Source organism: Salvelinus alpinus, chromosome 26 (assembly GCF_045679555.1).
Source record: "Salvelinus alpinus chromosome 26, SLU_Salpinus.1, whole genome shotgun sequence".
NCBI classification, from domain to species: domain Eukaryota; kingdom Metazoa; phylum Chordata; class Actinopteri; order Salmoniformes; family Salmonidae; genus Salvelinus; species Salvelinus alpinus.
In genome coordinates this window covers 18,388,325-18,400,835 of record NC_092111.1, presented here as the reverse complement: position 1 = coordinate 18,400,835, position 12,511 = coordinate 18,388,325, and the positions used below count along the sequence as shown (strand labels likewise).

At 40.6% G+C, this 12,511-nt stretch overlaps 1 protein-coding gene across 2 annotated transcripts in view; it reads right to left on the bottom strand.

The window, feature by feature from the left end:
* LOC139554879 (KH domain-containing, RNA-binding, signal transduction-associated protein 3-like) overlaps nt 1-12,511 on the bottom strand; it is a 160,265-nt gene that overhangs the window by 14,574 nt on the left and 133,180 nt on the right. For both annotated transcript variants that reach the window (XM_071368112.1, XM_071368114.1), the window contains exon 7: nt 6,446-6,528. In XM_071368112.1, coding sequence (XP_071224213.1) covers nt 6,446-6,528 — 83 coding nt within the window. The remainder of the gene's footprint in view (nt 1-6,445; nt 6,529-12,511) is intronic.

Here is a 12,511-nt window from a genome sequence, read left to right as displayed (position 1 = left end):
GTAGTATTGTGTCAGGAATGAAATAACACTCTGATCCAAACCGATCGGTGTGTGTCCAACCTCTGTATGACCTCACCCAGAGCAACACCTGTCATCCTCCTCATTTACCTACAGGGAGATCACCCTCTATCTGCTAATACAATGAAAGTGATTCTCCTTCAGTCTCTCCATTCATCTGACCTTCCAACTGCTTAATAATACCCACACATCTACCTACCTGCCTTCAGGTAATAATAACGGTGGGTTGGGTCGGTATATTAAATGCCGTAGAAAAAGGCTATGATGGCGCTCATACGGAAGATTGACCGCTATGCTGAAGCTGCCATGGATGTCATGCTGATTTGTCGTTCCAAGATGTTCCTCTAGGCTTTCCCTCTCTTCTGAAACATGTAAATGTCTCCGAACTACTGAGAAGAACCACCGTTTAGCTAAAAGTCAAGGTTGTGAACTGTTTCGTTTTCCTTTCAATGTGAATCTGCTACATTCATGTTGACTAAATATGTTATTCAATGTTGTTTAGGTTATTATCAGCAATTACAATTTGAAAACAAGTTACATATCTTGTATTTAGCAGGAATATTATGTCCACCTCAATTATGTCTACAGTATAGTAGACATACAGTGTATTTGCCCAGAATCCCCAAAACAAACTCTCCAGAATGGTGACCCTCTTTCCCCGCCAGGAATAGGGGCTGATATCATACTAGAGACACTGGAGAAACCAACTGTAGTAAATTGCTCTGCTTGTTATCCTGCAGCTAGTGAAGTCCTGCCTGCCGCCCAGCCAGGGCTCTGATGTGGTTGGTGACTGTGCAGTGAGCTCCTCAGGCTCTGTGAGGCATTGTTAGGGAGACGTCTTGTCCATGGATGCAGTCTAACATTCCCCTGGGTCCTTCCCTGTTCCAGCCCTGCTACCGCTCTGACCTGCTCAAGCTGAGATTGGGCTCCGGGGTAAAACAGGGCTGTACCTTTTGTCCATCAGCAGATCTAAATTGGATGACCTTAAAAAGGAAATGTTCTGTACCGTATGCACTATAGACCGCAGTATTGTACTGTATTTACTGTACACACTGGCTTTGCGGTGTGGTAAACGAATGGTTTAGGAAACAAGAAAGTCTGTGCGAAAATGGTGCGACCATCAAAAAACATCCAGTCAGCGGCAGTCCTCCGGGTGCAAACAACTCGTTGATGAGAGAGGTTGAAGGAGAATGGTGTGGTGGTGGCGGTAGTGTAATGGTGTGGGGAATGTTTTCCTAGCACACGCTAGGTCCCTTGATACTATTTGAGCAACGTTTGAACGCCACACCTTGTAGAATCCATGCCCTGAAAAATTCAGGCTGTTCTGGAGGCAAAGGGGGGTCCGACCCGGTACTATATGGGTGTACCTATTAAACTGTCCGCTGAGTGTATATTGTGTATCGTCACCATGCATTGTAAAGGGTTGCTAGCGTCTATGATGCTCTTACTCTACAGATGAAAGAAGAACTCAAAGGGTCTTGTCTGGTTAACAATGTTTCTTAATAATCCATTTTCATATGAAATAGTGATTATTTAGTTTGAAAAATGATGTATTTGTTTCTGAGACATGAAAAAAATTACTAGTAAGTCCTGTAAACAGGGAGTGTACTGCAGTGTCCTGTACATATTTACAAATACCCACTGAGAGTAAAAACACATTCTGAGAGTATAAAAAGCAGGCTGGTTGCAATCATCCGACTACACTTTAAACAACACACTGTCAGGTTCTAAGAAATTGCAAGAGATGTACATGATCATGTAGATGATAAACAATCTACACTCAAAAAAAAAAACCGTTCTAGGCAGTTCTGAGACTTAAATAAGTTAACAAAAATAAGTAAATAAACTGACTAGTGTGTCTCAGGAGGAAGACGCTGTAAAGTCTGGTAGCCCATTAGTCAGCCTAAGTGAGTGTCTCAAATGACACCCTATTCCATATAGTGCACTACCTTTGCACTACTACCATATGGGCCCCGGTCAAAAGTAGTGCACTATAATGGGAATAGGGTACCATTTGGGACGCACACCCTTTCTAACCAGGCAACAGATCTCAAAATCTCTTTGAGTCTAGCATCATGCCTCTGGGCAGAACAGAGCCGAGCACACCCCACCAAGCACACACACACAACCCACCCAGCCTCTACATGATGGACTCCGTTTTTCTTCTGCCTTAAGCCTCTGTGATTATTCACCACATGGCTGCAGATAGACACCAGGGCTCAGGGCCAGCCTACCCCCAGTGACTCCCTCTGCCTCTCTGCAGATCTAACAGGCAGGCTTTAAGATGTACCCCCCTTTAAGATGTACCCCAACTACATAGAGGACAGGGGGGGTCAGAGACTCTGGCCCTGAGGCACAGGTGTCAAACTCATTCCATGGAGGGCCTAGTGTTTTCTGGTTTTTCAATTAAGACCCAGACAACCAGATGAGGGGAGTTCTTTACTAATCAGTTACCTAAATGATCAATCAAGTCCAAGGAAGGAGCGAAAACCTGCAGACACTCGGCCCTGCGTGGAATGAGTTTGACACATGGGCCCTAGTCAGTTGCATAACTGAATGCATTCAAAAAAAATTATCTTCCACATTTAACACAACCCCTCCGCAGGGGGATGCCTTAATCAATGTCCACGTCATCAGCGCCCGGGGAGCAGTTGTTGTTGGGGGTTAACTGCCTTGCTCAAGGGCAGATCGGCAAAAACATTTTTTTCTGCTGGTGTGTTCGAACCAGCAAACTTTTGGTTACTGGCCCAATGCTCTTAACAGCCAGGCTACCTGCCATCCCAAGAGAGAGAGTGTGTGAGAGATGTAGGCTGCCTGGCCTGGGCAACATATATCCTGACACGGCCACAAAAGAAAACATCAACCATCCCTCCTCACAAAGCATGGGACAGCCTAATATGTTATTTTTTTCTTTATTTTTTTCTCTCTCCTTTACCCCCCTTACAGCTGCCACTAATGCCATTTTTGACATCTTAAGTGCAGCAACAATCAGGCCCTCTTTGAAACTGCCCATGCAAGCAGAACATACAGAATAAAGGAGAGGAGGGAAGATGGTGTGACAGCAGCAGGGATGCATCCCAAATGGTGCCCTATTCCCTATTTAGTGTACTACTTTTGAGCAGTCAAAAGTAATGCGCTATATAGGGAATATGGTGCCATTTGGGACGCATCCCTGCTGCAGGACCGATAAAAGAGAGAGATGGCAGCAAACAAGCCAACGTGCCATAGCAAAGTCCTTTGACCTTAAGTGACATGGTGAGGGTGATCGCTCCCTTGATATGAGAAAATCAATTCTGTGCGTTTAGTTGCAGGGTCTTCTGTTTCTATCAGGGGTTGGAATGGAAATGATTTCCCAATTGTTTCATTCTGAACAGAACCATTATTTGTTGGGGTTCCCTTCCACTGTTCCGACTAGCAAAATAAAGTTCTGAACCAGTTCGAATCCCCAAAAAGTGACAGTTTATATTGTTTCTTTCTGTTCCTTTTTAAACGTGTGAAATATATTTTATTCCATTCGATTACGTGACCAATTGGGCTATAGTTGTTTAGGTGCATTGGAGAGACAAGTGACATTTTGTGAGTTGGGAGAGAGCGAGAGAGGTTGGAGTAGGAGGCTTGACTTGAAGTGCTGGGCATCTTATGACATGTATAATCTGAATTAGGCCCACAGAATTATACCTACAGAGGAGCGGTTTCTATGAAGGAACTTTGAATGTCTTTGAACTTCCAAGAGTTGGCTTAAAGTTGCACTAGAGCTAGCTAGCTAGCTAACAAGCTTGTGTGTGCAGAGCGGCACCAGAATTAAAATAAAAACATGGAACATATTGCCCGGAACGTAACATAATTTTATTAACCGGTTCCCATGTTCCAGAACAATATAGATCACTTTTGTTCCCGGTTCTGATTCTGTTCTTCGAAAAATGTTGGTGAACCTGAACCGGTTCCAACCCCTGGTTTGTATTGCATAGAGCTATAGGACACCAAACAGCCATGTAGCTGCAGGGTCTTCTGTTGCTGTTACATAGATCCAAACAACCAAACAGCCATTTGTGCTTCATGGGGCAACAAAGGCTTGAAACATGAAAATAGGAATAAATAATATTAGCACAAGGGATCTACTGGTATTAGTCAAACTATGGCATTATGGTTCAAATACTTTATGACAGGACATCAGATTGAGAAGTTACAATAGAAAGACAGCTATCAACATTATTTAGTTCAAAAGCTTGTTTCCCCTCAATCTCATTCTGAACCCCCAAACTGGTTCTTCTATGTTGGCACTAAGACGTGCACTGTTCATTCCTGGCCGTTCTGGTCGCCCCTCCATATGTTCCATTAGAGTTCAATCTATTAGAGGTCGTTCCATTTCAGTTGGTCATGACGTAAAGGATGTTTATCTACAGTATCTATAATTCAGAACTATCTCCTTCCCCTTCAGAACTATAATATTCATGAACTCGTTTGTTTCTATTAAATATTTTTGTATCTCCGTTGATTCTTGGAATTATATCAAAGGCAATTCTAATCCCTAAATGTGAATTGTTCCCCAACCGATCATTACCGACAGATGGATGCTGTTTTCATAATGACATCCCTATAGTTAGATGGAGATTTCATTTTCAGAAATGTTTTCCTTATTTCTGTTGCCCAAATATTTGAGCAGGATGATTTTTTTGTGACGACCATCGCGTGCAAGACTGAGAACAGCTACTTATTTTACTGAGCAACATTACAATCCAGCCAATTTAACTGTTTTGATAAACATTGATTTAGACTAAAGGTAGTCAAAAGTCTGATCAGCAAGCATGATTCTCAATTATGAATAGGCTACAGAAGGATGGAGTCTCCTATTTACATTCCGTGTCATTTCCAACAATTGGGATGTGTAGGTCTAGGTTAGTATTCCCTATTTTGGTAGGCTATTTCTATAACAGCACTAAAAACATTTTATCCTAAATTAAATGTACATCATCCTCTAGGCCTACAGAATTCGCCTATACAGCCTGAGATTGGTTTGGATGTGGGTTTGATAGAAAAGTCATTCACGGCTACCATCCGGAGAGTTAATAAAATACTCATAATTGAAGTGAAAAGTTTTCCTGATATTTCTTATACTTATCCATGCCATACACAATCAAGAAATCGGCAGCCTTTCAACATTAGGAAATACAATATTTTCTGCAGATAAGCCTATCGCTATCAGTCTAGCACCTCAATGAGTCACACATCTTACATCACACTTGACTCGAGTCATTCAACATTAGGTAACAAACTGTTATTTTAAACAAAGAAAATACCCAAATAAAATAGCAAAGCAGCCTACTAAATATGCCAAGCCTAAACAAATAAATTGAATAGCCTAAATAAACGAGTACATTTAATAAATAAAACAATTAAATTAAATAGCTCAGGTCCTGAAAATATGGGTGACCTTTTCCTATCCGTATCCACAATGTGCATAAATGAGGCGAATACAGACGATTTGCCTGTCGGTTTTTCCACCCTGTGTTCTCTTTCATTCCGTTTCTTCTTCACTTCAGTTAGGAACAACTCCATTTTTCAGAAACTCACTTTATAGAGACTATCATTCTTTTCTGCTGCATCCTCCTCCTCTCCCACAACAAGTAGGCATATTGCCCATTTCACCCTGCATCACGTGAAGTGCGCAGTAGCTGGTTTTCAAGAAGCAAATATGTCGTTTTGTCACAAAATGATATTGACACATTTGGTTTGATGAAAGGGGACCGACCCGCTGACAACAATTTAAGAGAATAAACTGTAAATATAAAATGTAATTGAGTGCAATTTGCATTCCTGAACTAAACTCTTCAAATATAATTTCAGATCTGGTGTGTATTTCACAAATGTTCACACAGATTCCAAGCCCGTGGCCAACGAGCAGGATCCGACCCGATTTGTGAAGACCTCTAGTTCCCCTGCTGTTACTTGGAGAACTACCATGCTAATATGCTGATGTATAGGGATGCTAATGGAGAACTAGCACGCTAATCTGATGTGTAGGTTCACATGCTGTTAATGGAGAACTAGCATGCTAATCTGATGTGTAGGTTCACAAGCTGCTAATGGAGAACTAGCATGCTAATCTGATGTGTAGGTTCACAAGTTGCTAATGGAGAACTAGCATGCTAACAGGTTAATCTGATGTAAAGCATTGATGCAATATACTGTCAACAACCTCTGACAAACTGAATGTATTTTTTATTAAGAAAAATCCTTATAGGGTCCACTTGATTTGCCCACGCACGTATCCTTTCACCCCCTATTTAACTAATAAAGAATAAGGGTGTACACCAATAATATGTACTATATCTACAGTTTTGTTTTGCTAAAACACAGGTTAGGATGATAAGGAGACCCGGAGAATACATTTAGGTACAGCCCTGAGAAACAGGAAACGGACTCTTACTTCTGTCCTTGATTGCTGTAACTGGTGTCGTAGGAGTCATAACCCTGGTCATCGTAAGCTGTCCCGTATCCATCATCATATTCCTGGAGATAGAAAGAGAGTATAAAATACATAAAGAACATTTATAAACATCACCACAATGTCATTATACTGCGCTCTGCTACCACCTATGAAAACGTTTGAGGATAAATCAGAGGAGGAAGATGAAATCCCTTGTCTGCTATGGGACTGGTCAGTCAATCCAGGTCACTTCAGTTGGTCATAACATAGTGTGTTTCTACCTATAGTTGTCTCCTTTAGAACTGTACTATTCATCAACCATGCTGTACACCTCTGTTAATTCCTGGAGGTATGTCAAAAGCAATTCTTCAGATCCCTAACTGTTAATTGTTCCCCAACCGATCATTACCAACAGCTGGATGCAGCTGCAATCAATTAAAGATCAGCACAGATGTACAGATGTAGGATCTTAATTTAACCACTCTTTTGTTGCTGAGAATTTTCCTGCTAAGCAGGAAATGCACATTTGCAGCATATTCAAGGTTTAAAAACGCTTCTAAATTTTGTCATTTCCACTTTAAAATGTCAGACTGGATTTGCCCTAATGAAAAATGATTCAACCCCTACAAAAAATAATTCATTATAATCCACATGATAATTCATATTTCCCGTTACTGCATGATTCTTTTCCTGCCGTAGCAAACTGGCTCAAATTAAGATCCTACATCAGTATTATTCTGTCATTTCAAATGTATTTAATGTGTAAATGTTTATTTTATGCATTCGTTAACTGTCATTGATCTGAAGACACCACCCCACACATAGATTTTTCTACCGTTTCAAACTACTCTGACATCGAAAATATTTACTGATCTCAAATTACATACATTATTTCTCAATTGTGAGCATAGGAGAAGGATAGTGGATGTACCACTGTTCCATGTAGCTCTATCCTTGTGTATATGTGTATATTTATGCTGCAGTAGTTTATGTGTCGGGGGGCTAGGGTCAGTTTGTTATATCTGGAGTACTTCTCCTGTCTTATCCGGTGTCCTGTGTGAATTTAAGTATGCTCTCTCTAATTCTCTCTTTCTTTCTCTCTCTCGGAGGACCTGAGCCCTAGGACCATGCCTCAGGACTACCTGGCATGATGACTCCTTGCTGTCCCCAGTCCACCTGGCCGTGCTGCTGCTCCAGTTTCAACTGTTCTGCCTGCGGCTATGGAACCCTGACCTGTTCACCGGACGTGCTACTTGTCCCAGACATGCTGTTTTCAACTCTCTAGAGACCGCAGGAGTGGTAGAGATACTCTGAATGATCGGCTATGAAAAGCCAAATGACATTTACTCCTTAGGTGCTGACTTGCTGCACCCTCGACAACTACTGTGATTATTATTATTTGACCATGCTGGTCATTTATGAACATTTGAACATCTTGGCCATGTTCTGTTATAATCTCCACCCGGCACAGCCAGAAGAGGACTGGCCACCCCTCATAGCCTGATTCCTCTCTAGGTTTCTTCCTAGGTTTTGGCCTTTCTAGGGAGTTTTTCCTAGCCACCGTGCTTCTACACCTGCATTGCTTGCTGTTTGGGGTTTTAGGCTGGGTTTCTGTACAGCACTTTGAGATATCAGCTGATGTACGAAGGGCTATATAAATACATTTGATTTGATATATGTGTGTATGTGTGCGTGTGTATGAGTCCATTTCATCACCATCTGCTTGTGCTCCAGCAATACCACCTCTCCTCCCCCTACTCACCCCCTTCAACACCCCCCAGCCCCCTATCCCCCTGCCTAGAGGAACATCAAAGGGGCAGCGAGAGAGAATGTGAGAGAGAGAGAGACAACAAACTCATCATCATCTCCATTCTCAATGTTATTATGAAGGCCGCTAATGCGTGATTAGAAACATGCTTCTGCCAAATGACACTATTTGAATCCACTCTTTTATCTTTAATCCCGAGGAAGCTAACTTACTAACTAATTGTGTACGATGATGGAAAATAAAGTTAATCAAAGTTGGGCTGGTGCTGTGGCTGTGTGAATCTGTATCCGTCCCAAATGGCACCCAATTCCTTCCTAAGCAGTGCACTATATGGGTTATAGGGTGTCAATTGGGAGGTACGCTCTGTTACAAATAGAGTTCCCTGGCCTCTGGCTTCCTAATCACCACAGTATCAACATCATTATTACCATGTTAGATCACTGGTGTGTCATGGTGGTTTGTTGGTGGATGATGTATTATAGACTGTCATTATACAATGCTTGAACGTGGCATCAATAGGCTATTTATCCTATAAATAGGATACATAGCGATATAATATATAATATGATTCAAATTCCCCCCAAAAATCTAAAATGCTTTATATACATTTTTAGAAATATTGGTATTTAGCTTTTATTGTTTAAAGAAATTATTGGTGTGTTTGTTCTCTATTTAATCATGGCATGGGGTTGTTCAATGACCGACATGTACTGTACAGTGCCTTCGGAAAATATTCGGACCACTTCTCTTTTTCCACATTTTGTTACGTTACAGCCTTGTTCTAAAATTGATTAAATTCCTTTTTCTCCTCATCAGGTTTTTACATAAGTATTCCTGAGACTCGAAATTGATTTCAGGTGCATCCTGTTACCATTGATCATCCTTGAGATGTTTCTACAACTTGATTGGAGTCCACCTGTGGTAAATTAATTTGATGGGACATGATTTAGGAAGGCACACACCTGTTTATATAAGGTTGACAGTGCATGTCACAGCAAAAACCAAGCCATGAGGATGAAGAAATTGTCCGTACAGCTCAAACACATCAGAACCTACGGTGAAGCATGGTGGTGGAAGCATCATGCTGTCTGGATGTTTCTTAGTGGCAGGGACTGGGAGACTAGTCAGTATCAAGTAAAAGAGTAACGGAGCATAGTAAAGAGAGATCCTTGATGAAAGCCTGCTCCAGAGCACTCAGGACCTCAGACTTGGGACGAAGATTCAATAGGACAATGGCCCTAAGCACACAGACAACGCAGGAGTGGCTTTGGAACATGTCTCTGAATGTCCTAGAGTGGCCCAGCCAGAGCCCGGACATGAACCCAATTGAAGATCTCTGGAGAAACTTGAAAATAGCTGTGCAGCAACATTCTCCATCCAACCCGACAGAGCGTTAGAGGATCTGCAGAGAACAATGGAAGAAACTCCCCACATACAGGTGTGCCAAGCGTGTAGCATCATACCCAAGAAGACTCGATGCTGTAATCGCTGCCAAAAGTGCTTCAACTATGTACTGAGTTAAGATAGCCCCCTTTTTTTAAATTTTCGCCTAAATTACATAACCAAATCTAACTGCCTGTAGCTCAGGCCCTGATGCAAGGATATGCATATTCTTCAAACCATTTGAAAGGAAACACTTTGAAGTTTGTGGAAATGTGAACTGAATGTAGGAGAATATAACACAATAGTTCTGGTAGAAGAAAATACAAATAAAAAACAACAAGAAAATGTTCTACCACCATCTTTGGAATGCAAGAGAATTCCGATGGTGTACACAAGATGGAAGCAGTGTGTGTGCAAAGTTTCAGACGGATAACTTGAAGTATGAGCGAGCTACAGGACATTTAGTGTGAAGTCACCCAGGTACATTTGGACAAATCGTGAAAGAGACATTTGCATTCATATGACATTTTTCTGCAAGAATATTGTCAAATCTGTATACTTGGACTTTGATTTAGCTTTTCCAGTATTAATAGCCATATTTATAAGTTCAACATTTGCAAAACAACCACTTTTCATAACTTCATAACTCTGAATATTCTTATAATTTTTGTCCAAAAGTAAAAGGCATGCTGTCGCAAAAGGTTAGCACCTACATTTTGCGACAGACACAGGGTTTCCGGATACTCCCGTAAAGCGCAGCTCATTGGCTATCTAGCTAGCTTAGTTTGACCCCGATTGGTGCTAATTTGACAAAGATACAGTCGTTCAAGTGAAGACAACCCACGTCATCGGCATGCCATGAAGGCGTCGCTCTCTGACCAAATATGGTGTCCTATAGGATATACTACACCCCTAATGATATTGTGAAGTCTGCTTATGTTATAGGATCTCTGAGGAATAAATACAAATGTGATTTGACTGGTTGAAGCAATGTTTAGGGTTAGATTTTCACAGATTCCTTTCTTTGCAAATTGAACGAGCGGAAATACAAAATCAATCGTGCATGCTATATGGACCTTTTTAGGATATGAAAAAGGATTTTATCTAACAAAACGACACTTCATGTTATCTCTGGGACCCTTTGGATGATAAATCCGAGCAAGATTTCAGAATGTAAGTACACATTTTACCTTCAGAGGTGAATTTATCAAACCTATCGCGGTGAAAAAAGAGTTTTGTTGTTAGGAGCTCTCCTAAAACAATAGCATGGCATTTTTTCGCAGTAATTTCTACTGTAAATATGTCAGTGCAGTTATATTAACAATAATTTAAGCTTCCAGCCAATATATGACACTTACATGTACCGACATTTGTTGTTTCTCTAAAATCTGCGATTTTGACATAAGTCGCTACATGGTTTACAACTGTCCCGTTGACGGGACACCGATCCCTAAGAAGTTTCAAGGGTCTGAATACGTATGTAAATGTCATATTTCAGTTTAATGGGAAAAAATGTTTTGATACATTTTAGAATAAGGCTGTAACAACAAAATGTGGAAAGATCAAGGGGTCTGAATACATTTCTTAATGCACTGTAATTTCCCAATTTATTTGCAATCAATATAGCTCAGTATTTGAATTATTTATTTTATACAGTCATTATTGCTCATCTTCATCAAGGGTGTGTCGTGTTGTTGCCTATCATTAAATGTGAAGACTGTATCTTATCAAATCAACTCTCTGTGTAATTTAATTACGCGATTAAACTAATCATATAACAGTAACTAACTAGGAAGTTGGGGCACCACGGGAATATGTTGTTTATAGAGTTACAATTCCCGAATATACAGTTGAAGTCAGAAGTTTACCTTCACTTAGGTTGGAGTCATTAAAACTAGTATTTCAACCACTCCACACATTTCTTGTTAACAAACTATAGTTTTGGCAAGTTTGTTAGGACATCTACTTTGTGCATGACACAAGTAATCTTTCCAAACAATTGATTACAGACAGATTATTTCACTTATAATTAACTGTATCACAATTCCAGTGGGTCAGAAGTTTACATACACTAAGTTGACTGTGCCTTTAAAACTTCTCTAGGGTAGGGGGCAGCATTCGGAATTTTGGATGAAAAGCATGCCCAAATTAAACTGCCAGCTACTCATCCCCAGAAGATAAGATATGCATATTATTAGTAGATTTGGATAGAAAACACTCCGAAGTTTCTAAAACTGTTTGAATCATGTCTGTGAGTATAACATAACTTATTTAGCAGGCGAAACCCAGAGGACAAACCATTCAGATTCTTTTTTTTTGAGGTCACTCTCTTTTCAATGGAGTTTCATTGGGAATCCAGATTTCTAAGGGACCTTCTTGCAGTTCCTACCGCTTCCACTGGATGTCAACAGTCTTTAGAAATTGGTTGAGGTTATTCCTTTGTGTAATGAAGAAGTACGGCCACCTTGAACGAGGGTCACTCGAAGTGTCCTGTTTGTTAGAGGCGCGTGACCAGAAAGCTAGCTACAGTTGTTTTAATCCTGTATTGAACACAGATCATCCCGTCTTCAATTTTATCGATTATTTACGTAAAAAAATACCTAAAGTTGTATTACAAAAGTAGTTTGAAATGTTTTGGTAAAGTTTACAGGTAACCTTTGAGATATTTTGTAGTCACGTTTCACAAGTTGGAACCGGTGTTGTTCTGGATCAAAAGCGCCAAATAAATGGACATTTTGGATATATATCGACGGAATTAATCGAACAAAAGGACCATTTGTGATGTTTATGGGACATATTGGAGTGCCAACAACAGAAGCACGTCAAAGGGAAGGCATGAATTATATTTTTCTTTCTGCGTTTTGTGTCGCGCCTGCAGGGTTGAAATATGCTTCTCTCTCTTTGTTTACTATGGT